At 43.6% G+C, this 27,455-nt stretch overlaps 1 protein-coding gene across 1 annotated transcript; it reads left to right on the top strand.

Annotated features, from left to right (window-relative positions):
* Positions 1-87: 87 nt before the first annotated feature.
* Positions 88-22,003, top strand: LOC306736033 (CD81 antigen-like; the record flags this gene model as incomplete). Its single annotated transcript, XM_079217613.1, has 8 exons — positions 88-153; positions 5,859-5,973; positions 13,505-13,602; positions 13,819-13,893; positions 14,909-15,031; positions 16,205-16,303; positions 18,486-18,569; positions 19,462-22,003. The coding sequence occupies 8 exons, from the start codon at positions 88-90 to the stop codon at positions 19,522-19,524; spliced, it is 723 nt and encodes a 240-aa protein (XP_079073739.1). The 3' UTR covers positions 19,525-22,003.
* Between the last annotated feature and the right edge of the window lie 5,452 nt (positions 22,004-27,455).

Genomic DNA, 27,455 nt, shown 5'->3' with positions numbered 1-27,455 from the left:
CGAGGCTCAGTCCCCGTTACACACGTCGTGAGACACCCGGCCCGTATCAAACTCTTCCTCCAAAAAACACTCGACTAACGGACCACCATGGGAGTCGAAGGCTGCACCAAATGTATCAAGTACATGCTTTTCTTCTTCAACTTCATCTTCTGGGTGAGCAGCAAACCTTCTTGTTGTTGTTGTTTTTTTAACAACACATTATGCGCTTAATTCGGTGCAGCGCCTCCCTTCTAGCGTGGTTTTATTGGTGTGTTTATGCTGCCGGCCCGTTATGAATGAGACGCGGAGGTAAACCAACGACATCTGCTGTAACGTACAGCTCGCGCATTTACCGTTATAACCGTTATGCGGCCTGAATAACCGCGTGAGAGGTAGTTGTTTTTTTACTTCACCGCTAGGGGAGATTATGACGAAATGATGGTTAACCAAACCAATAGGTAGGAAAAAGGCTGCGCGCGGTTAATTTACGGAACTATAATACACATCCGCGAGGTGATTAATATCATCGATGGTACAGCAGAAACCGCTTTCCGTGGTCACTTTCAATTTATTTAAAAAAGCAAAAGAGAGAAAACATTTTTAGACCCCTCCCCCAAAAAAAGATAAGTTCACGCGATAGTTTGAGACCCCCGAGGCCCGAGTTCATGGGTCCGCTGTGAACCGGAGATGTTGGGCGGTTGGTGAGAGGCCGCCCCGCTCAGGTTTGGAGAATGGCTTTGTTTGGATTACATCCTCCACCCAATTTCTCTGTGTGTGGGTGGGGAGTGGAGGAGCGAGGTGGGGGCTCGTAGTGGTTTCCATTTGTTGAGTCCAGGCTCTGTGTTGGGTGATGGATCATGGAAAAAAATGTGCGTGTGTTTAGCTTTGACTCTTGAAGTGTGAGAGCTGCTGTAGAGTCTGCCCCCCCCCCCCCTTTTCTCTGCTACTTTTTCTTTCCTTCTGCCCCTAAACATCAAAGAGTAGATACATTTGATTATATTGTGTAAATATGCGTGGAGCTGAGTTGGAGCAACCTCATTGGTTGACACGAGTTGAAGCAACCTGATTGGTTGACACGAGTTGAAGCAACCTGATTGGTTGACACGAGTTGGAGCAACCTCATTGGTTGGGGGGCGTTGTTGTTGTTGTTGTTGTTGAGACAATAAATATGACCACGGATCTCGAGGCGGAGTAGCAAACGGATGCATTGAACGTTTTATAAGACCCCAACACATAATTTTGTGTAACATGCATAACGATGAGTCATCAGTAGAAATAGAGGTTCACATTCGGGAGCTACCAAGAATGTGGGCGGGTCTAACGGGCCTATGCCCCGCCCACTCGCCCCATCCTTAATGTATGGGAGAACTTTTTTTTCTTTCTTTCACATTTTCATAATCAGAATGAATATTTAGACACACAATAATGAGTAAAACGCCGGTTCCACCCACTCTGACAAAGTAAAAGACGCACATCATGTGTGAAGTCTGGACCGGTCATTTGGATATTTCATTTACAATAGAAAAAGTCAAAGAAAAAACATCAGCCATGTTCAGGAAATACAAATCATTTTAAATAAATGCGTCACCTGCGAATATAATATGTTTTTCCACTGGTGCGTTTCTATTCAAGCTTTCAGAGCGCATGTTTATGTTGTGTACGGCTTCCAGCTGTGTAGAATGTGTGAGTCAGTCGTTTACAGTGCACATGCAGTCACTGTCTAATTTCGTGGCAAGAGGCAATAAACATTGTAGGCAAGATGGGAGCTGAAAAAAAATCCTGAAGCCTTGAAGTGTGGCTCCAGATGAGAAGTTAAAGAATCAAAGGTAATATGAAGCTAGTACAATTCATCCCGAAGGGGGCAAGAGTGCATTTTTTTACCATATTTAGTTGTCGAGCTAGACTAAAAGCCAATAAATGTCGTGGTGCTGTCCATATACCCTTTTACAGCCGACGTCGTCAACATGGGACAATAGGGCAACGCAGCCGAGAATTTCCTGGAGGGAAAGAGAAAGTGGTCGGTATTTAAGACAAGCAGAAACGAGGGAGGTTAACAGAAGGTGATAATAAGAGCCGACGGTGCCTTTGTGAATCATTTCAATTTGTTTTTAAATATACACTCTTCCAGTGACCTTCAAATTAAAGCGGGGTGTTTCCCACTCATCACTTAGATAAAGGTCACACTTTTTCCTCTCGGAAATCGTAAAACGAAAGTGCAGTACAGGTGGGCCCCCTCCGTTTAGAAATAGCTTCATTGGCAAATAAGAAAGCGTGGTGAGTTTTGGGTTGCGGACAACATTTGTTGCATGCAAAACAATTTGCAACCCCCCCCCCACACTATATTCCTGCTTGAGATATTTGTGCTTCTTTGTCGCGTAGTTGTCCAGTGAGACGTGCATAAAATTTGATGTGTCATTGTATCAGGCGGCAGTACACTGTCACACATTTGTGAAAAAGTTCCAGATTGATATTCTATTCTAGTCAGATTTAAGATTTTTCCAATTAAAGGCAGAGTTTTGTCGCGTATCATCACATTTTTTTATTATTGATTCATCATTGTTTGCTTTTGGTAAATGCCATGTGTATTACTTTCTTTTTTTTATGTCCCCACATTTACATGAACAGAGACGTGATAAGTTTGAAACATTTAGCTGGAACAACATGGAATGTTTATACAAGAAAAAACCATATTGATGTTTTTTTCACACTTGGCCGACAACAGGAAATGCGGTTTCCTCCGATGGTTATCAATCTCCGATTGCCGTCATCCATTATGAATGACAACCACAGTGCTGGCGTTGAAAAGCTGCACTTTACATCGGTCTAACGGTTAAGGGAGTTAATGATTAAGCCACAGTTCCAACACTATCTGACACAGATAAGACAGCGCACCCGTCTGTCCACACAAGACGCATTCAGGTGCCGTATCCACGTTTGGAAGAACAAATGTCCCTTTGTATTTTTGTTTTTTTCGATAAAAATAATGTTGGCGCTCATTTCCTTTTTGGCATCATACAAGGCCTGTGTGTAAAGTGTCAGTGAAAGTCCTTCAGTGGGAGTTCAGCTCGCAATTTGCAACACAAGTCCCAAGTCTGGACTCGACGCGCAACCAAACTCCTGAGAAGTGACTTGTTAACGGGATTGTTGAGGCACCGCAGCGTTCCCTCTTTTGCTTCTTTTCAACACGTACTCCGCTTTAATCCTTTTAGCTTTTTATCGACTGCTTCTAAAGAGCTCTTAAGGAGAAGATCCGTCAGAGCGGACGAGTCCGGTGGATGTGAGAAAACACTTTAAACGTGCGGCCGCGGAGGCTGTCTCTTTAAAAAGGGGTCGGGGGGACCTCCTGTTCCCATAAATCACACCGGACACGGAGAGGGTTAAGAGGCTACGGGGCAGTGTAGTGATACAGCAGGCTGATGGGAACAGCAGACAACCCCCCTCCCCTACAGCATGCCCAGCATTCTCCAAACCCCTGTACTCAGGGGCGACAGGCAGAAATAGACACCGGAGAGGGTGGGGGGGGGGATTGATCTCTCTCACACGGGATGACACCAGAATTGGGGGTTCCTGTGTTAACGACGCACATGTTAAACTCGCTTAACTTCAGTCTCATGTTCTAAGACGCGACGGATGTTCCAACATTTGTCTCCGTGTGCAACGTGTGACAATAAAGATAGCGGTGGCTGGATGAGCAACAGACCGTTGGATAACGGCAGAAATGTTATCAGTCGCTCAAAAAACAGTTGCCTATCAGCGGTGCCGTTGTTACGTTTGCCCTAAAGTCGTTAGCTAACCGAAGACTCAACGGCAGCGCGTCCTCTGGCCTCTTACTACAGATGTTTCTCTCACAAAAGGCTCTTTCACGTCAGACAGTTTGACTTTCTTAACAACACTACTAATAGGACTGCCCTAGAAAGCCATGCCAGGGTTCTGTTACTGAACACTTCAATTGAATGCAGTCATTAAAATGATTTAAATGGTTGGGGTGTTACCGGTATTGGCATTAACCGTGAAATATATTTAAAAAAAGGAAATATTGCTTAATGTTAATACACTAATGATAATATCTTGTAAGGAGCCTATAGGGCCTCTGAAGTCCCTACACTCGTATTTTGAGTAAAACAAAAATAGAGAGAAAACACACAATAAAGATGAATTTGACTGGTTTTGTCTGGCCAACACTAAAACCAAACTGAAAACCTAATGGTGTTCAGTCTGCTGTCACGGAGGACTTAAAAACCCCCCAAATATTCAGATTTGAGAGTTCATGCTTCAAAGAGGTTGCGCTTAAAGGCGCTAGAGTCGATTATCAGAGCATGAATATAGCGTCAAACCACTATTATGTCTATAGATATAATAGAGTAACGTTTGGGAATTACCCAAGCTGTTTCAGCTCTACTGAATCACTCAATCACAAGTCGGTAGTGGACCTTTTGGGCTCCTCTTGTGAAATCTTGAAGTCTTCAAACTTCTCGGGCAGAATATCATTCACGTTTCAGGGATTCTCTACGATTGGTCTGAAACCGTTTACGGTCTGTCGTTGATCTTTTCAAAAAGCCGCCAGTTCCTCTGACTCAAACAACCCATGCCATGTTTTTTTTTACATTTCTTTTGCCCAAAGGCCGTCTCATGGACTCGTTTGTTACTTTCTCCTAAAGCACCAGCTGGTAAATGTGTTACCGAGTCACACCCCTCCCCTTAGCGTGTCCTTTAGGTCGCAGCTGACCCGGGACCAGGACGGTTCCTGACCTCAGGCAAAGCATAAAAACCAAGGACTTGAACATGTTCCGTGTGGTTTCCCCACTTCTACTCATCATTTATATAAACGCCTCTCGGAAATCTGTTTAAATGTGATTAAACCTTCAGGCATTTCAGTGACAAGCAATGCACTTCTCTGAAAGTTCGTGAGTCATTTTGTGGAGCTGCTGTAGCTGTGTGTGTTGAATCGCTGATCTCCTGCCAGTTATGGTGTTGATCTGGTTGCTAGGCAGCAGCTGGCCTTCACTCTGGAATGGACCTCACGAAGAGAAGAGGAGGAGGAGGAGGGGGAAGAGGAAGAGGAGGAAGAGGAGGGCGGCTGAGGCCGTTTTGGTTCATAATCTATTCACAGACACCAGTTTTATACTCTGGTTATATTTAGGATTTCTTTGTCCTGGACCAAACAAGAGGGCTCAGGACCGGCTTCTGTGAATGTAAACCACCACTGAAGAACAATGCATTTCAGTTCCACAGGGACACAGAACGGTGTGCGCAGGGCTTCCCCCAGGAAGAGTGCGTTAGAGGAAGAGGTATGAAAAGCAAAGTGAACAAAAAAGGGGTCTCATCGGGAGGGGAGACCATTTTATGAGTCTCAGACGCACACGAGTGCAAACAAAATGTTGGTGGCGATTGTTCTGGTCTCGGCCGGTCCCCCGGCGCCTGCCAAAGCTCTGAATACTTTGCCGTTGATTACTACCAAAACCCCAAAATGATCATTGGGACAGAGTAAGGAGAGAGTGAGAGAGAGACGACGAGAGGTTGCAGATTGGGACGTGTCAGTGTCAGGGACAGGCCGACCCGAGGAGAAGTGGGAAACTGAGAAAAGTTGGTCGTGCCAGTGCTACCAGTAGAGTAGTTCGACTGGGGCCCCGGGGTCTCACAGACGTTAGCTGCGGTCGCATTTGCCTGGCTGCCTCAAATAAACACAGAAAATATCATCACCACGCAACACTTATAATACACACAATAACACAGAGGAGTACATTTTGGGGAGGCAGGTTTGGTTATGTTTTTGCACAACCCGAGCAGCACTATGCAGTGTGATGTACCAAACTGACAGAAGTGCCTGTGTGTGTGTGTGTGTGTGTGTGTGTGTGTGTGTGTGTGTGTGTGTGTTGCAGCTCGCGGGAGGTGTCATCCTGGGCGTAGCCCTGTGGTTGAGACATGACCCCAAAACCAGCAACCTGCTGGAGCTGGAGTTAGATGGAGCCCACGCCCCTAGCACCTTCTACATCAGTAAGTATCTCATCTGTCCCGGACCGCTCACTGTCTTTGTCTGCTGGAAAAATCTTCAGTGGAAAAAAACCCCTAAAAATAACATCTTTTGCCACACACATTTCTGCTCGTTTCGGTTATTTCCACACGTCCTTTGTCCTCCGACCACATATTACTCATTCTCCTGTGTTATGTAGTCTTTTATTTATTCTCATTAGACTCATTCTGCTCGGGTTGTGAAAAGACTGCTTTACGGGCCCAAAGAAAAAGCCGTAAAGTCTGAATTTTAGTTAAGTAAAAAAAAAAAGAAGACTGCAGGAAGCAGGAAGCCGTCTGAAAACCAAAACTCATATTATACTTATAACCCATTCTATGTTTTTATGTTTTACGGATACGATCAAACAATTGGCGCTACGCAAAGAAAATACAGTCTGCACCCATATTAGGCAGGACAGACCACAGGATGGGTCATTGGTCTGAATTTTCAAAATACCATTTTACATTTAATATATCGTGTAATTTAATCGTGGATTTCTGCCAAAGCTAAATAAAAAAAGAGCTCAAGCGCCTAAAGAAACAGCGTGATACTAGAGGGCCGTGTCGTGAGAAGAAAAGTGTGCGATAATGTATCTGTAATGATCCAAGTCCACATTAACTATTAATGGCCACAATAGGCGGCTCTCCTTTAGAGATCAATATGATATTCATTATGAGTAAGTTGGAGATGGAGTCTAGGACTTTAACATATGAATGAAGAGGGTTGTCGCTACCGACTCGTTTTCAATCCATTAATCAATCAACAGTTTTGATTTGTTGATTAATCTAAACAATGTAAACAAAAATATACATATATGTCGGCTCTCATGGTGTATTGCAGCGCCAAACAAAATAGTCCACCCTAAAATCTTAAACAGTAAAACTATGCTCCCACGTTCTTACAGTGCACGTACCACCACTTATGTTCTTTGACAAAACCCAGCGTCTGAACCAGGAAATAAACAGAAGGAAATTTAGGCGAAGCGACTCACATTTAGCTCGCTGTCTTATGTCACGATAGGTTGTTCTGAGCCGAAAACATTTTAGGATCACAAAACCAAATCATTTTTCAATAAATGTCGATCTGTTAGAACTGAACAGTCAGGCTGCAGCTAACAAATTCTCAAATGATTTATCAAATATATATATATATTAGGGGTTGAAATCACCAGAGGTCACCAGATATTATCACGATACTGCGATATATTGAGTGTTGCGATATATTAAGTATTGCGATTTATTCCCTTTTTTCCACCGCAAATTGTCAACATATCGTATCTAAGAAGATAACACTTTCAGTCTGTTCATCTCACTTCAATCATTTTTATTGCAGCAAAATGTGATTGTAAAGCAGACAAACTGACCAACACTTTCATAAATGTTGCACCTGACAAACTGAACTGAACAAGCAGTTTTCATTTCCGCCATTCACCATGGAAATAACCACTCTTTCTGCTTCATACTTGTTGTGGAAATCCCCAAAACGTCGGAACGTCAAACGCCCTTGTGTCTGGGTTCATAATGTTATCTAGCTCGGTGGATTTCACGCGAGGAAGTGCGTCTGAATAACGGCCGCTTCCAGCGCTGCTAGAGGACCCGTAGCCAGTTTGATGCTTTTTTTAAACGTCTTTGACCAGCGGCGTGTCGCGCATGTTGTCCCGTGTTTCGTGCAACAGCTGGGCGAGCAGCGGCGCTACGAGTGACAGGAAAAGGTTTATAATTGATTAAATAAAAGATCGATACTTGGCTTCCGTTTATCGATACAATATCGGCACGCAAAAGATCGCGATACTATGCTGAATAGATTTTTCCCCCAACCCCTAATATATATGTATTTCTAATTCACCATTCAACTGCTCCGTCGACAAGTTTGCCGCGATATAAAACAGGGATAAGCGGCAAATTCTCACATTTGAGAAATATTTTCCGTTGATCGATGGACTTATTGTTTCAGCCAAACAGAGTCCGGTCCATCACGCCGTCCCTCACACACACACACACACACACACACAACGTACATACAAAGCGGACCCTCGTTATTAAAGTAGTGTGAAATGCGTTGGGACGAAGAGGCCCGGCCTCGCCCCGTTCGCCAGACTCGTGACCAGGGCTGACGGAGGACAGGCGGCTCGTCATCTGACTCCGTCACAAGTCGGTCGGACCAGCACCAGTCATCCGCCTTGCGGGGAGAGGAGAGATAAAAGGGCTGATGAGGATAATGGTATTTTATTACAAAATAAGTGTGTGGGTGCTCCACCCCCGCCTCCTTACGAAACACGGCGACGCAACAAAAAAAAAATGGAGGGGCGTCTTTGAGTCACTGTTTTCGTCTCCGTCCTCCGAGGCAGCATAGCTGCGGTTGTTCGACGCAAAAAGAAAACAAAAAAAGAAAGAAAGAAAAGGCTCACTAGTCAGAGAGGAACTACATTAAGGCCTTTCTCTTCCCCGGCCTCAATGATTGCATCCTCTCCGTTACATAAAGCCTCCCTCTCATTCCCGAGGAGGGGAGAAAAAGCCTCGTCGGTATATAGGAAAGAATTCCTCACTGGCCCTCCCTTCTTCTTCTCCTCCTTCTCCTTCTTGCTTACCAGCGGCCCCACCCTCTTCCTCCCTCCTCTGTGAAAGTTTTCCTCTCCCTCACTCCGCCTGGTTTCTTTCCACCCCTCCTCCCTTACTAGCCCATCTGTTTGTGGTTAGCGTCCCAAGTCGCGCTGTCTCACTTCTCCTTATTTTTTCCTTTCGTCCTCCCCTCCCTCCGTCTATCTCTGTCTGCCCCTTTTCTCCCCCTCCCCCTCCCCTTTTTATCTCCGAGCGTTTCAATATGGAGTCCCACTCCTGCTTCTCTCCTTTCTCTCACCCATACCCGCTCGCAGACTCAATAACTTAATGGCGGGGGCCGCCTCCCGCCTCCCTGCAGAACCAAACGCACACAGCGGGTTTGTCGGTTACATTACACATTTTTCTCTGAAGTTTGTTCCATAAACTATTTAAGCAACTACAGCTGAATGATCGGCTGAAAGTGAAGTAAATGAGGAACTGTAAATGTTGCTCACGCTTAATGTCTCAACTCCTGTAAAGTCATGTCGTTATTTTGGTTACAGTAATCAGTAACAGTGGAAGGGTCAGTTTCCTCTTTTGTGGCACAGTGAGCAACCCTCATGACGGTCGCCGGGAGCATGACGATATAAAACCTGAATGAATTTAGTAAGAAGCGCTTCCCGAATTCTTTTAAATGCAGACCTATGACTCCCCGTTATGCGTCGAAAAACACACACCGAACTGAGCGGATGACGATGACGCCCAACAAAATGTGTGGAAACGTGTTTTAAATCTCCGACAGAAGATGAAGAATAACGGTGGACGCCTATCAACACATTTTAGACCGGGCCACGTGGGTTTGTGTTCAAATTCGTTTGTTTTTCGTGTCTGTCCTACAGCCGACAGAAAAACGGAAGAACTTGGGCTACCATAGTAATAATAATAATAACTTTATTTATATAGCACCTTTCCAAAACCAAGTTACAAAGTGGTTCACAATAAACATGAGAGCAAAAAAGACACACAATCTCAAATATAAATATGCCGTAGTTGTGCTAACGTGCTGCCCTATCAATTAATTCGGCAAATAAAGTAATTTAATTTGATAATCTAAATAAGTCACAAGACTGGAGCTCGTAATTCTAAGTGGTTATAACTGTTTAGAAATAGTTGATTTTAATTCAAAGTAACAACAAAAACGGACATTGAGTTCCCGACAGAAGATAAAGATGAGCACATTTGATTGCACAGTGAAGGACAAAAGCTGGAAGGAGCTTCAGGAAGTTATCACTTCAACAACCACTTGGCTCATTTTCCTGTTCAGCAGCAAACCACACGCCGGGACGTTTTAGTGTCGCCGGGCAACTGAGGTGATTCCCAGAACATGAGACCAGTGACTCACTGTTGGGAAGTCCCACAGCTGCACCAGACCTGCAGCGGTTGGTACCGCGCCACCGAAATAGAAGTCAGGAGTCAGGGGAGCGTCTCCTCTTCGCATGTGGGCGGGGCTTTACGTTTGGGAACAGACTTGTCCAGGAAGACACGATATTTTAAGATTAAAGAATTCGACGGTTAATTCCCCTCGTGATCAGTTATCACGTTTCCTTCCCTACATTAATCCCCAGATCCACATTTCTGGGACTAGAGGATAATTTATCTTTGGGGAAAATAAGAACAAATGGTCTTGTTATAACATAAGAAAAAAAGGACTAACCGCACATGTGATGATTGCTGAGCGAGAAGCCAAACTAGATGATACTGTGGGTCTCTAAGGATGCAGTGTGGCTGAGTTACGAGTCAAGAATGCCGCTGGATTGTGATCTCAGATCGAGCCGCTGCAAACAAACCACCTTATCCGTCACCACGGACGTGTAACTGCACGTCTTGTCGTCGCTAACCGATCAAATAAAGCGGGAAAATGAAGAAAAAGACACGTGAACAGTTTAGTCTGCGGTGCCGACATGCCGTCTGCGGGTTTAGGGGTCTTTCAGGGTCCTCCGTGGAATTCCATCATAAAAAAAGATCTTTTCCACTCGGATCGCACCGATCTGAATGAACTCTCGGTGTCCTTACATGGCTGAGCTGCAGTGTTAATAATAAACTAGCGACGGCAGAAAGGAAGGCTGTCATTGTATAAGAAACAATAGTCGGATGACTCCATCGCAGCACCTGAATGCATCTGGATAAAATATTTAGATTCCACCAGCTTCCATCATCTGAGGGAAACCCCACCTGCTCTAAACGTGATTTGGATCGGTGAGCGGATGAGACACAATAGGCTGAATTTCAGGAACGTTGATGGAATGGCATGTACTTAATGTTTGTGCTCATTAAGAAAGACAATAAAGCAGGGTATGCTTTAGGGCGGGGCTACTGTGATTGACAGGCTGCTACCAAAGCCGTATATACCGTCTCCACGTCACTCCTCTGCATTCCAAGTACAGTAACTTGGCTAAGATAGCTACGGCGAAATTGCCGAACTCAAGGTTCATAGCGGCGGTCCACAAACCAACAGGCGACGTCACCATGACTACGCCCACAACGTGGCCTTCCCTGATTCGCCTTGCAGAGGAAAACCAAACGACGTCAGCCGCGACTACAGCGCTTAATTCAACAAACGACAAAATACAGGCGCTGCTGACCGCGTCCTCTTCTCCAGCAGCTGCTGCGCAGATACATTCAGCATTTCCTACAGTGCTGCTCCTGCCTACGTGCACAGGAGGAACGCCGCTTTGCAACAACATTGTATACTTAGTGTGGAGTAGAGATCCAAACATTACCTCCTAGAAAGCACGAAGGCTGAGGCAGACCCAAAACACATGAAGCTGAGTCGCTGAAGCCGGTCAATATCAGGATATATTCTTGCTAGTTTAGTTTTAGAACCATTTATCCCCCTTCTTTTCGGAACCATTTCTCGTTGCTACTTGTTATTACTTCTTAGCGCATCATGTGGACGTCTTTTTAAAAAAGAAAACCTTGACACATCTCATAGCATTGCTGCAAAGCCGAGAGTCCCGTAACCCATCGGCTCCTCTGCAGACCCAACAAGGCGGACGCAGAGCGTGGATGGCGAACAGACCGGGAGCATAATGGAAGAGGATCCATGGCGAGATTAAATCAAGGCAGACAGGAAAAGACGTTTTAAGTAAATGGAATTATTGAGAGCATAATTCCAAACGAGCAGATGCATTAAATAGAGAGGACAGATGGGCGGTGGCGGAGGGAGGGAGTGGCCCGGCGGCGTCCAAGGAGGGGAAGGACTGTGTCAGACTGGAGAGCCACAAGAGATGGAGGGAGCACTTGGTCCATCTCCAAGATATCGATTTACAAATTAGCCTTAGTGTGTGTGTATGTGCGGGTGTGTGAGTGGCTCTGTGGGTAACGAGGTGGGGGATGGAGGATGGGGGAGGAGGGCATGTGGTACAGGACCAGTTAGTGGTCCAGAATCTAATTATGTGTGAGAGCTGACAAGCAGGAGTAATGATGCTGGAGCTGAACACACAAAGAGCTGCACTCCCTCATCAATACGTGAAGGCTGGAAAACGGTCTGGTTGGATACTCATCGAGATGGTGTTATCGACGGAGCCCCAGTAAAGTACAACTCAAAAGTCATCAGAATCAGAAACCATTTATTGCCACGTATGTTTTCACATACAAGGAATTTGTATGGCGGGTGGTGCATAACATTAAACAAATGAGTGCAAGAAAATTAATGAATAATGAAAAAAAAAAATTGAAATATTGTATAACTCGGCTATTAATATGAACCACTGTTAATCATTCTTACCTTTGAACAATTGAAGGCATATTTATGATATCACTTTTCATGAGAGTGGAGTTGTTACGGGGAGTGGGGACAGCTTCACAATCAAAACAGGGAAAACATGCAGTTATTAGATAAAACCATTTTTTTTAAAGGAATTAAAATGTAATCAAATAATAAAGATATTAGGGTCGGGTGTTGAACTGCACCGTTTTGAACCAAGAAGCCCTCAAATTCATTTTCCTTCATGTTTGCCTTCTCTGGTCTGAAAGAATCCACTACTGCTAACAGCTGACCTTTCCGAGCCTTTCATCTGCACACGAACACACCCCCAATTAGCAGTTGACTTCTGAAAGGCGTCCGCACCTCCAGCGGCATCGCCACACGGTTAAAAACCAGATGTAATCAGCGTAATAAATGACCTCACTCAATACAAATCTCTGCCTGCTCTTTTTCTTTTTTCATGTTAACCGCAGTGAATGGAAACTAAAACTACTGTACGGAAAAACCCATTCAACCCTCTAGAACACAGGAAAGTCTTGTGGCAATCATTTATATTTATTGGACTGAAACTCGCCAAAAAGAAAGAGATTGGTCTTTTAAGGAAAAAGCTGGGCTGAAGGGATTTTTCTGCTGATTGAAGTGATGTTTTTTTTCATTTTCTCATTTCTTTTCCAAAGCAATTGATATAATGGCAGACCTTCAGATACAATACATATTTGTGTGTATAAGTCAAATATGAACTCGCAAGCATCAGAGTGAAAAAAAGCAAAAAAGAAGAAGAAACAAGTGCAGCACCTGTTTCATGTCCATGATGAATCAAATAACGGGATGAATTATGGAGCCGGGGAGAAACAACTTACTGTGAACATAACTGGAACATGACTCACTTTACTCTACTGGCACGGATACAGGATTGTGCCGCCTGCTGTCCGTCAGATGCTATTGCATGCGCAGTTCTTTTAAGAAAAAAAAAGGAATGGGACAATACTTCCACAGCTTGAAAGCCGCTGTGGTTTGAAAGCCTTTTAGTGGTTTCCATTCTTGTAATAGCTGTTAACATGTTTGTCTCTAAGAAGCAGAGGGGCTTTGAGAATCATCAAGTTCGCGGCCGTCATCGCAGCGTTCCCGTCAGCACTCTTGTTTCCAACCTGTTCATTGGAAGCCAACGAGCATCGATCCGTCAACCCATACCGTGTCTTTCTTTCTGTCCAGGTGTCCACATCCTGATCGCCGTCGGCGCAGTGATGATGGTGGTCGGTTTCCTCGGATGCTACGGCGCCATCCAAGAGTCCCAGTGTCTTTTGGGAACTGTGAGTCACATTTAAAGGTTTCCCTTGTGGAGTTTTAGATCTCTAATTAAAAGATGGAGCAGTGTGTTTTTTTTTTTTAAAGAGCACAGGCTAGACCTGCTCTTTTTTAAGTGTCATTAAGTTTCCTCCTTAAAGTTGAACTTGATCAACCCCCCCTATTTCATCTCGTCGGAAAAAGTGAGCCCTAATCTGACGTTTCTCTCTCCTGTCCCGCAGTTCTTCGCCTGCCTGGTCATCCTGTTCGCCTGCGAGGTCGCTGCTGGAATCTGGGGCTTCATGCACAAAGACACTGTAAGACTGCAAACACACACCGGAGGTTGAAATATGGAGAGCTGCACCCATAAAAAACATTCTATACATTCAAAGCTTCTAATGAGATGTTTAAATGACGCATTTAATGATGTCATCACCCCAAAAAGTCCTTGAATTTGAGTCTTTTTAAATTTTTTATTAAACAAATTTACTTTAATAAATATAACTGGTCAGTTTGGTACAATTGAGGGCCTTTCAAGCGGCAGCTTGTTGTGCATAGTGAAAATGTAAAACTTGCAAATGCAAACTTTTGTTTTTTGTGCTGTAAACGCCAACAAATCTCGTTAGACAAACGCATGTTGTGAATCTTGCAATTACATCTCTTTACTTGAATATATTTAGGTTTTGGACTGTAGTGGAGTATAGTTACAATACTCTGTGTTTACTGCAACCGTTTGGATCACATGAGTCAGAAACGATCCAAAAAGCAGTCACCACTGGAACCTAAGTCTACAAATAGCTTAATAATAATACTATTAGTGTCGCCTGATCTTTATCTGCAACTGTGCTGAAATACAGGTCGGCTTTAAACAGGAAGAATAGACATGAATAAAAAAGATTAAAATGCTGCACACCAAGGGAGGCATGTATTAACAAGGCGCTCAATCTGACAGCACCTTAAATTACATTCACATAACCATAATAACACAAAAACGTTTTTTTAAGGGTGACGACTTCATAAAATTTGACAAACGGATATTGAAAGCTTATTTCGAAAACCTCAGTAGAAGCTTCGAATGTAAAAAAAAAGCAAACAGAAGTGACAGGAGTGGGCGGAGCTAAGTACAACCGAACTGCATACGACATTCTGGGGCGACCACAGATGAGAGATTGAAGTGAGAAGAAGGGTCATTATCTCACAGGCTTCTATATATGAACTACGATCAGAGGAGTCGACCCTGATGGCCGTTTAAAAGAATGCAGGTTTAAAACACTTCCACATTAGCTTCACTTCAGACCCTGAGGCTGAGAAACCTCTTTGTTCCCGTTTTAGGTGTCGAAGGAGATGATCAACTACTATGACTCTGTGTACGAGAAGGCCGTAACCCAAAGCATCATCACTGAACCGGAGAGGACACAGGCTGCCGCCGCCGTGCTCAAGGTCTTCCATGAGACGGTACGAACACGCTCTCAACTTTTCATGTAGTGGATCATAAATGTGTTCATTTGTTTATGTGTGCTTTTCATATAATGTACAAATATAGCTGACTACACAGTACATTTTTCAAAGTAAATTTTACTCATAATTGAAACTCATTTGAAATATAACATTTGGTCCCAGTAAGAGTAAAAACTACTCTTGCCTCAGAGTGTTTTTGATGATAATTTACTAGAATTGGATTCAACTCCCTTCAGCTCTCTTCCGTCCCATAAACCGCCAGCTCATCCGACCGTAGCGAGAGCTGTTTTACTCCCAATAGATTTTATTCTGAATATTTGCTCCTACTCTACTGGCTACGGCTAGTAATTACGCTACAAAATGATGAAATATTACTACTTTAGAGGAGGAAAATAATGGTAGCTCCGGAAAGATTACTCCTGTGTATGAACAAGAAGAAACACAAGATGTACTTGAACAAAGGACATCAGAGAGTCGGGAAATGTGACTTTAAAACGAGGGTTACGGTTTGAGCATTTCCATCCAACCCGGATCACATATCGAATTTAATTTGAATCCTTTGAACTTTTCCTTGAACCAATTTGTTTAGCATTTCACTTTTGAAAGTTACGAAAAAGATCAAAAGATCCAGGCTCCCTAATTACTGTTAAACCGGTAGCTACGCCCTAAATGAAATGGTATGCGTAGTAGCAGCAGATATAAAATGTTGATTAAACGCATATTTACTCATTGAAATGTAAGCACCTTATTTTTCAAAAAGCAAACCATACAAATACGCCTTCTTTTATTTCCCCCTCGATCTGGGTACACAACAAATGGAATACAGGTATCGTTTGACTGGAGAAGTTTGAAAGCTACTCTGTACTGGGTGGAATACCGCTACCCAGCCCTACTTCTCATAAACATAGCTGCACTAAACCGATAGCATTGTTACGTTATCCGGTAGAACTGATTATATCCTCACAGGAAACATTTGAAAGCGGAATTGAGAATAAGGAAAACTTTAGCAAACCAGAGTTATAAAAAAAACAAGCCTGACAATGTGAAGTGCGAGCCGTTCATAGACATGTATGATGGATGATAAGAGGAGTGAGTTGGGGTTGAGGATCGAGCAAGAAGAGGCTGCTGTGTAGAGGCTCATCATCACAGTGTTGTTTTTTCATGTTTCAGCTGGACTGCTGCGGTAAAGGCCAGGGGACCTCCATGCTGACAAAGTTGACGGACGCGCTCGGCCTGACCGATATCTGCCCCAGCTCCGGGACGTCAGTCGTAAGTGCGATCAGCCCACGCCGACACTTCCACGCCATCAACGGCTCGGGGGCCGCTGTGTTCACAGTGCAGCCGGGCCGAAACGCAACAGACATTTTGAGCAGCTCCCATTTTTAGAACCAATGTTAAAAGTTCTCACGAGGGTCGGACGATACCGGGCCGTCGCGGTGTAATGAACCCTTGGAGTTGACGTGCAGATGGGAGAAGACTAGAATGTAGCACGCGCATGACTGTAATGCATTTTAAATGGGCTATGATCTTCTGACAGCTCCCTACAGTTGTAAGCACTCGTAAATATTCATAATGCTTTGATCATGAAGACATTTTTAAAGCATTTTATTATGACTTATATCACATATCAAAAGACTTCATGATGCTGGTCACTCACTGACTATTATTATTTATTGTTTTGCAAGGATCATAGGATAGGATCATATAAACTAATTCCCATAGTTGTAATACATTATGTTATAATCTTTCTATAATGCATTATACTGTGATTGCAAGTTAGTCTGAGGGGTCATTGTTTGCTGTAAGTAAAGTCAAAATGTATTACACTACAATTTGCATAGATGTAATATGTTTAAACTCATAATCACATTATAATGCATCTCTGCAGTGATTAAAGCACACTATGAGAATTATAATGCACTATGATCCTTGCAGAAATATATAATAAATAACAGAGTTACAGTGACACTTGACCTTATAAGTCACTCTAAAAGGTTTTATTATGTGTTGTGATTATTGTTATGAAACAATGTGAATATTTAGTACTTATTTCAGTAGTTCTACAGTGCTGTCAGCAGATTGTAACGCATTGTAAAGATGGATTCATAATGCATAGAGGCATGGGCGTCACAGAGCGTGTTACTGACTGAACACATGTTATGTTCCACTTACCGGTCGGGAGACAAAACGTTCTCAGGCATGAATATTAAGTATTTTAATAGAAAAGACATGCTGGATTTGTGTGTTGTATATTTTTCTGGCTCTGACTCAGATATGAGAGTGGGAGCAATCTGTTCTTCCAGTAAGTGAATAAAATGGCGTTTTTGCCATAAAGTCCAACAATCTCTTCAGTGTTTTCCGTTACACTGCTTTGAGAAAGGTCTTGTGGGTCCGGGGGCCGGGAAAGGGCGCTCGTCTTTTGATGGGGAAATAAAGGGGAGTGTAGAATTCCCACAAATAAAAATCTGTGGTGCAGAGACTCAGAGGGCTGTGCTCAGAGACACAAGGCAGCCTGCCGCTTAAGTGCAAAGTCCTAATGGAAAGATACGCAGGGGAAAGTTATCTGCATTCACCACTTGTGCTGCACGGGGAGGAGGAGGGGCCTTCACTTGATTTCTTGGCAGCACGTTGACGCTACTGAAATGACCGCAGTCCAATCCAAACCTGCCAGGGCTGTCTTGTGTTCTGGGTTTTTTCCAGCGCATGTCGCCAATATCACAAAAAAAAAGAAGCACAGGCCTTTAACCCTCAGACACATCGGGTGATAGGAGACACGGACTGGAAAATATACGTGCAAAGTACGCCTGTGGCTCATGATGATGTCACAGTTGCTACTATTTTGCATTGATTGATTTTATATGTTAGTATTGGTTAAATGACCGACCCCCCCAGAGCCACGGCGCTAATTCTAAATTCAGAAGTAAGCCTGATTGGAGAACTTGTTGATAAATCTACAATTCAAGACCAAAAAAACATAAATGTGTCCTACAATGCCGGTTCCCATTCATCCAAAGTAAGAAAAGAAAAGGAAAGCCTCAGAGGGTTGCGGCTCGCCGAGACGTCTCACTGATGGAGCATTAAGTGCAAACGAAAAGATCTCAAACGCTAATGCCGTTTGGGCTCGGCAGCGGCGTAGTGTGATATACTGAGGCTCCTTCAAACTCCCACCACAGATGCCCGAGCACAGATAATAAAAAAAACATTTCTAATGCTGCAGCGATTGATTTCACACACTTTGCAGCATTCATTTAAAGCGGCACGGCGCCAGTGACTCCCTTCAGCCAATAAGCTCGAGGCGAACTGGTCGCTGGTCCAGCTGTGACATGAACGCGAGTCGACTGAAGTAAAGTTTACCACTTTGTTTTCCCCATGACCTCAGAAATCCGTCAACGGGGCAATGAAGCAATGATGAAGCGTTTATAAATGTTGTTCTCTCGGTCGTCCTCTGCAGGATTGCCACAAGAGGATCGACGAACTCTTCACAGACAAGATCTACCTGATTGGTATCGCCGCCCTGGTGGTCGCAGTTATTATGGTGAGAATGTCCAACCTTTTAATGACATGGGTGCACATTGTTTTGATTTCAATTAAGTAGGCTTGTATGGCTGCTCGTGTTTAAATTTTTGACATGTTTATATTCCGACATGTACGTTTTTGTTTTGTGTTGGTACCGTTTCTTTGTCTATTGGACATTTAAAGTCATTGGCCTGGGTTAAAGGATGAGTCTTATTCTAAATCTATACTGCTGTCAACAACTCCCACAAGAAGATCAAAAACAACATTATGTGTGTCCATCCCATAATACCCTCTGACTTCCCCTACACCGCTAAACAGCCTCATGCCAATTGGTTCCAACTAAAAAGCGTTTTTTACGTTACCTATTTTACATTTAGTCTTGGTCTTAACCAGAAAACGTGAATTAGTTGTACTCACATTCTGGTCGTGCTTTATGGTTTTTTTTGTTATCGTCGAGTCATTACTTTTAGTCATTACAGTTTAGTCAAAACGGCGCCGACATTATTAAACACAGTTAATGCAATATATATATAATCGTATGTGAAATACGTTTGAGTAAAATAGACTCAAAGTATTTCACATACGATTATAAATTGCACCAACTGTGTTTAATGACTTCGGTGCCGTCTCGTCTCTAGTCATGGAAAATAAAGTTTGATGACGGGACTTATGTCTTCAGAGTTTTTCGTGAATGAAATTAAGCCTTCACGTCACATAAATATCAGGGTTTGGCTACAGAAACAATTCTCGTCAGCAGGATTGTCTCATTGTTGGTGTCGGTCTCTTTAGCTGTGTTTTTACAAACTTTGCTTACAGTCTTTATGCACACACACATTACAGAGGTAAATCGCAGAAATTGGAAGAAAAAAAAATCTACAATTTCTATTTGTATTCTTTTCCGTGTTCCCCAGATCTTCGAGATGATCTTCAGCATGGTGTTGTGCTGCGGGATCCGCAACAGCCCGGTGTACTAAAGCGACGGGCCGCCCCGCCGATGAAGGAGGGACGAGCCCGCGGTCTCCCGTCTCGTTCTTTTCTCATTTTCTTTTCTAAAAGCAGGAAACGTCACATATATTGCTTGCTGGATTTGTAGTTGGCTTCTTGGATCATCCTCCATTGAGCGTTTTAATTACACTGTCCCTTTTTTTTTTCTTTTTTTCCGTTAGTCACAAATGCTGTTATGCGTAATTGACCAGTGCTCTCCTAACCCTGATATGTAGATATTATATCACACTGTCACACATGAATGACGTCCACCGGTCCTGGTGCTCTAATCCGTACGTGATTTTACTGCTTCCTCGCCTATGAACATGCTCTTATACTCTTGGTTTTAATGGATGTTTTTTCACTGTTTTATGTATAAAACTGTATATAAATATATATATTAACAGTGCTTTATGACTGCCGAAGCATGGAAATTGCTAGACCCTTGTCCCCGTATCCTTCCTGCACTCTGCTTGTCCGTCTCGCTCTCGACTAAACCAGTGGCGCGCTGGTGTCGGCCTCACCACGCCAAGTAGGAGGCGAACAAACACACACACACACACACACGCTGTCCCGGTTCACAACCACGCCGCTGTGTGACGTCTGCCAGAACGGACTAAAGAAGGAATCTCAGTTATTCTTGGAAGCTGGAACCAAAGTCAAAGTGACCCGATGTCTGTCGTTTTGGCCCCGTGTCGATGATCCGTCTTCGGCTGTTTGTTGTTCATTGTGTGTCCAAAAGCTGTCTCGAGTGCTCAGTTGTATAAAAACCTTTTCCAAGTCCAGTCTGGCCTGGTTACAGATGAATTGCATCACCTGCATCAAAAATTTTGCCAAAAAGAACCTGGCCAGTAAACAAAAGGAGCGGCAGGGAGTTTAACTTCACCGCGCTTTTGCCGGACGGAGAAATCGGTTTGAAAATATGTCTGTGAACCCGCCCCGTTGGTGCCATCTTTATTAAATAACTACGATTAATCTAAAAAGAGAAAGAAAAAGAAAACATATTCACTTTTATACAACTGTGCACTTATTTGTTGAGGCATTGTTTAACACTATAATCGCCTAAATCAGAGGACGCAAAGTCCTCTGAAGTCGAGTGTTCCCCGGTTGCTCAGCTCTGCAGGAACTTGATGAACTCCCGCTCGTAGCACTGTTACCGCAGAAGGAGCCTCGGTTTGTCCTTCTGAAGTCCAGGGTTTTGCCTTGTCTGGTTGAGTCTAGTCCAGTCTCATCTGACCCGGTTGCGTCATTGTTCTATCCCTGCGGCTACGCGACCCATACTAACCCTCCCCATTGTCACCATTCGTGGTAGTAACTGTTCCCGGTGCGGGGCAAGAGAATCGGGTCTTTGCACTCGGCACTCGCCCTCTTGCTTATGTTGCTTAGCTGTAGGTTTGGCCCCGTATGCAACCCTAAAACAACCGTTTGAGCTTGTGTATTTGTACGCTCATACAGAACATACAATGACATGAACACCAGTGCAGAGGAATCAAACGGCGCGTTATATGGAGGCCAATTACTGCCAGGAAGATAGAGAGCGGAGCCTCGACTCCCGTAGAAGAAGTAGTTCCAGCATGTAGCTCCCCTTAAAACGTAAAACCTACGGTATCTCGTGAGTCGTACGAAACCCCCGCCATATTATTACATGTGGGCAGTTGCATTGGATTTCACAAGTGGTCTTGATTCTGTGTCTGCTCCCTTTTAATCCTGTTTTGTGGCAGGCTGATGGCATTGGTCATACTTGTGCTGTGCACATGAACAGCTCCAGTGTTGCACCACAAGTCAGTCCTACCTGTCCGCTGAAGTCCAGCCAATCAGATCGCTCCCACCCGGTCACCTGAACGTGCCGATTAAGCATTTCTGTCCTGAGGTCTGTTCCCACGCTGCATAGCATAGCTGCACCGCTCCGAGCGCCGCGCCTCACCTACAGCTCACGTTAAGTGGCATCGCCTCGCGTAACCTCCAGTATTATCACAGCTTTCGTCGGCCGACAAAAAATAAATAAAAAATGTCTTGTTAACATCTCTTGTTAAAATAAGTGTCTTATAATATTTACAGCTCTGAAGTACTAACACAAATCATGAAGGCTGTAGAAAGACAATGTATGCCTTTTTTCTTTTCTTAAATTGTTTTGTTCTTCTTGTATTGTGATATCAGTGTTTGGTACGTCGTTAAAGGAGTCAAGAAAGAAGGGGTGATTTTCTTTGTGGCAGTGGCGAACGTGAAGAAGAACCTTTTAACGCATCAGCTAGTTTCTCCCCCAGGCATCATTGAGAAAAATGAATTTAAAAAGCCACCAGTCCGGTTTTCCCCCATTGACGAGGGCGCTAGCTGTTCCTCTGACTGTACTGCCCTTTAATTTGAGAACTGACGCTCGGGACCCACTGCCACTTCGATCTCAGCCCCTCTCTACTCTTGGAGACTTCGGTTTGCCCAAATATAAAGGGATTAAATGTATTTTACAAATAATACAGTCAGGCGGTCTTGTCTTTTTGTTTTGGGAATTCTTAACGTGAAAAGTATAAACTCGGATCACCAAGATGAGAACGAAAGGAATGGAAACCGAAGCCAGTGACGTCTTTTTACCAGCCACTCGGCTAACGAGGCCTTTTCTTGCATCTTAAGATGACCACCAGAAGAATGAGAGTTATATGAATGAATGTATTATTAAGGCTGTAACTAAATTCAAAGAGCGTAGACAACAGCCCCATTGGCTCCAGACTGGTCCTACTGGTGTACGTCTGTGTTTCATGTGACGCTCACTTTTGGATAACTATTTCACTCAAATTTACTGACATTGTGACATCAAGGCTCTGCGTAACATCCGCTTATACCACAAATGTTATGCTGTATTATACAGACAATGTCCTCCATACAGGGTTGAGCTCTTTCAGACAAGGAACACAAACCATTACTCTTCATCTGTTAAAGTGATTCAGTCATTCACAGGTGGGTGACTTTTACATGTATGCTTCTTATGGCTTCATTCTGACCTGACAGGAAGTTTCTCTGAGAGTATGTTGACGACAAAAGATTTGAAAGCATAAAACGAGTTTGAGCACTACTCTGGCTGTTAAGCGGCGCGGATTACAGGAGAATGACATTTGTGTGCCAGGACAGAGCTGTGAAATGTGACGATCAGCAGGAGGAATCGTGTCACGCCATTGAGCGGTCGGTCTCAACTGAGAGCTGTGACACCTGTTCAATTTCACCAGGGAGTGAAGGGTCTTTTCAGACCTTCGACTTTCAAAATAAAAGCGGGGGAGTGGCATTTCTTCTTTAACCACCAGATGGAAACAAAGAGCAGTGTTTGGTGTCTGCGTTGTCCGACAGAACTTTCATACAGATACACACTCAAATGTCGACCTGCTCACAGAGGGATACTTTTTGTCACTATAGATAATAATATGTCACCTGGTGCACAAGACGGAGTGTGAAGCAGAGACAGAGGCAAAAAAAGAAAAACTAAGTTAGGAAGAAGTCTGCATCAGTGATAGATTTTAAAAGGTACTTTGTTCTTTAAGCCTTAATTAATGACCACTGTGAGCGAAAGTGACGCTCGCCAACACTTCTATCAGTGAAATTATTCCTGATCTTCGCTTGATCAGTTACATAATTAATGATTCTAGATTAAAATAATTGTATTATGATTATGATGAAACAGATTTTGTGCAAAAGAAATTGAGCTAAAACATGTATTTAAAAGCTAAAAAATGTACCCTAAAACTCACCAATTAACATGTTCTATCTCGTTTATGATCTTTGGACTGATCCAGGCTAACTGTTTCCACTCTAAGCTAAGCTAACTGTCACCTGGCTGTTTTAATAGTCAGCTACTACGTGCTATCAATCTTCTCCAACTCTCGGCAGGATAGAAAATGTCCCAAAATGTAGAAGATTCCTGTAACTACACCCAACACTGTGAAATATTCGCTATATATGATCTTTTCCATAATTCAAAGTTAAGGGTAGTAACATATTCTTAATTGGGCACAACATTGTGCAATCGAAGGATCGGATACATCTGAGGGCGTTCTGTCCGACCCGTGTTTCTTCAGAACCGTGGACAATGGGATCCAGGTGAGCTTCTACATACATCTGGTGCTAGTTATGCCTCTGAAGCGCCACGCCCTGGAAACCGTTGGTTTGTTCACTCCAACAGTGCAAATACACGTCGAGAGACTGAGACGAGTCAAATCAGAACTCAAACACAGACTTCTGGAGCTGCTGTCATTTCAACCGACACCTTGTACACAAACAGACGCTGATGCGGCACATCAACGGGCTACTTTGTTACTTATTATTTTTCCTGAATCCAGAAGAGTTAGAATATGATACAGAATGTGTTTTTCTTCTTTTTTACTCAAAATACAGGCTACTATAATGTTATATTTCCATTCTTAACTGCGTGATTTAACACCATCATTCTCATTTTACGACCTGGCAATCAAACAGGACAAACGTTGGCACAGTGGCTCTAGAAATGGCTCCTACTTACCGGCCCCAAAATGTAATGACTGGCCGACATTAAAATTCTAGGAAATACAAGTTAAGGAGCCATAATCAAAATAATACGATGAATGCATTTCAGTTTCACATACACAGGATACTAGGCTGCTACCCCTTTACTCATCAGGACTGTCGAACATTCACACACATTCACACACATTCACACACCGATGCCACGGCCTTGGGAGTCAAGTGTCTTGCCCAAGGACACATCGACATGGACAACAGACGCCGGGGATCGAAACGCCGATCTTTTAATTGAGTGACAAACCACTTCTGAGCCACATTCACCAGCCTTTCAAGGACATAAGACTGTGTCCTCTATGACTCTGCCGAGTGGCCAGGACCCTTGTGGAGTAGTAGGGTCCATCATGATCAGAACATCTCCAGGCTTCAGATTTCTCCTTTTCCTCCCGGACTTGTTTGATCGGTCTCCTTCCTTTTATTCATTTAGAACTTGACTTTCTTCTTCTGTGCCTTCTTCTCCAGCTCTTTCCTGTGGACAACTTCTGAAGGGGACTCGGCTTCCAAGCTGCTGTCTTTTTCTTGCAGAAGGCCACGAATAACCAATCCCAACACTGTTTTCATAGCTTATGGGCCATCCCTGTGTCTGTCAATGAACTACCAAGGTTCAAGCATCTTGGGAGCGTTGCCTCCAATCAACGGGTCGATATAAGCCACTATGCTGGGAATTCGTACCTTTGACAGGTTTATGGAAGAGGTTGGTCTCAAACCCAGACACCTCCAACACGTTCCTGTCCCATGGTTCATCGGAGAAGCTTGGTTCTACCAGACAGCGCTACTATACCTCCATATATATGGATGCAGTCCAGTTACAATTGGGATGGAAAGTTTTGGAAAACCAAAGATTTTGGATAGCTCACAAATCCCGAGCTACATCACTGCTCGTGAGGAGGGTAATGGCTTTTACCCTGTTACACTGTTACCAAAGGCTGACATGGATAGACAAGAAGGAGATCCATCTCGCCTTCATTCAAGAAAGTCCAGCTTTGCTCGGTGAAAGAAAGAGACAACCCCAAGGATGGATCTGGACTGACTACACAAGTGTGTTAATGTTCATAGGAAACTAAACAAAGTGTGTCGACACCTTTGGGGCCATTGGGATGTTCGCTATAAGAGAGGCTACTGACAAAAATGCATGGAATGCAACAAAAAAGCCCAGAATGCGACAAGCCAGCTGATAACCTACTTCTCTTTGTGGAAAAGGCTAAATACCTCAGTTTCAAGAGGAAGAGAGGAAAAGGAGACGCACAGATTGAGAATCTCACTGGTTCTTTGTTGTTTGATTGCCACAACACTCAGTAAATGCATAATGTGTCAGAACACTTATCCTTTCACATCAGAAATAAATTAATATTAAGCACCTTTTTTGCTTCAAACCACGTGTCATGTCTTTCCTTTTTATCATCAGGTAATAATATGATTCAATGAACCTTGAATGCCTTTTGCTTCATCAAATAAAATTGGGCTTTTTTCTCCTTTTTTGTTGGGCATGCATTTAACATTTGACCCGAAGCTTTTCTTTCAAGTTTAACACCCTGGTGAACATCTGATGAACATCCTGTCCAGTGTTAAGAGAGAAGAGAGCGCCTTCTCTCTTGGAAGGAAATTGGACTGGAAATTGAACTGTCCATAAACTCTACATCTGGAATAGATCACCTACATTATTAAAGGTAAAAAATAACACACACATTGAAAACATTAGAGCTTCTTTTATACAAATATGGAGAGTGTCAATTAAGTAATGTGACCAACATGGCAGGTGATGTGTTAACGTGAATGGTCCTCTGCATTTGGCTGATGTTTCCAAACCGTTTGCTCAGAAATACTCCGAACCTTCTTCCTGGACGCACAACAGGTAAACAACAACACAAGAGCAACAGCCGTGTAAATTAAAGCTGCAGTTCTGTGGGATGCCGACGATTAAAGTACAGTCGCCTGAGATTTAACCCCAAATGATCCAATTAGGGGAGAAATTCAGCTGAAATGGATTTACCACACAAAAAAAGATTTGCTTCCCGCTTTTGCCTGTTTTCCTCAGAATGCTACCTCACTGCCTCACACACACACACACACACACACACACACACACACACACACACACACACACACACGAGTTGTTCGCTGTAGTGTTGTGTGAAAGCCTCGGGGGTCTCAGTATTGTTTTCTGAGGCCGGCTGCAGGAATGCTCCCTCCCTGACTTATTGCTGCTCCTCAGACCCGGGCTTAGTTTCTCAGAACAACCCCCCCATGTCAGCGCTCTGGTGATGAGGCCATTTCCACATTCCTGAGCCCTTGAACAAAGAAAGCGGTTGGTTAAAAAAAGGCCGTTATGTCGGAATCGGAGCCGCAGCAGAATAACAACCTCTCACCTCAGCAGTAGTATTGTGTGTGTACATGAACCTCTACTTCTCATGAGCGTTGTGAGTAATAGCTTTTTTTTCTGAATCGTCACGTCAGCTGAAGCTGTCCCTCCGTGTGGCTCCATCATCTTTTAGGATGGGGATAAGAATGATTCATCTTCAACACTATATTACACACACGTGACGCAACATCCAGATGTACTAATATCTGAGGACACGTTTGAGGCATGTTGTCACTCTTTCTTTTGCCTGAGACCACTGGAGATTCTAACAGGAGTTTACAAAGCTCACTCTTACTCACCTTTATTTCCCTCATTTTTTTTAAAGACACTCCTCTTGCACTCCTCGTGACCCCCTGACTTTCACGCCACTTCAGAGAATCTTGTTTAAAAAACTCCACACAATAAACTCTGAGGCTCTCATTGTCTGACTCAAATCCTCATAAATAGGCCCTGCTTTTCTTTGCTACCTTGTGTTCGCTGATCACACCACTGGGAGTCACCAAAGTCTCACACCCTCAAGCCTACAGGCAGCAACGGTCAGGTTCAGGCTGACGGATGATACAAAAATACATGTAATAGAACAAATAAGTCAGGCGAGGACACAAAGCCCATCCACTCCACCGATCATCTGGATTTCATCAGACCTGTCTGTAAGCTGTGTGCCCACTATGCACTTATGCAACAGCCGACCTCTCTGGGAAAGTGATATGTGGCAGGTTACGAACTTTAAGATAAATATAATAAATAAATAACAAAAAGTAGTAGAATAAAAAAAGGCTGTGCAATATTGAAACAAATAAAACGTAGTCAGAGAAAGCTTCGTGTCTGGGTGTCAACATGTTGTGCAGCTTGGAATAGTGACCCACTTGTTGCATAGTGGGAATAAACCACGTTTCATCGGTAGCCTGTGTTAATTAAAATGAAAAAAAACGGCGTTACATTTCATTTGCTGTCGCAAGTTATCTGCGCACGTCACTTCTCGGAGACGCGCTCGTCCGGACGGTCACTAGGTGGATACATAAACCC

The sequence above is a fragment of the Taurulus bubalis genome, assembly GCF_910589615.1.
Source record: "Taurulus bubalis genome assembly, chromosome: 4".
NCBI lineage: Eukaryota > Metazoa > Chordata > Actinopteri > Perciformes > Cottidae > Taurulus > Taurulus bubalis.
Note: the sequence above shows the minus strand (reverse complement) of the source record. Positions and strands in the feature narration are given on the sequence as shown.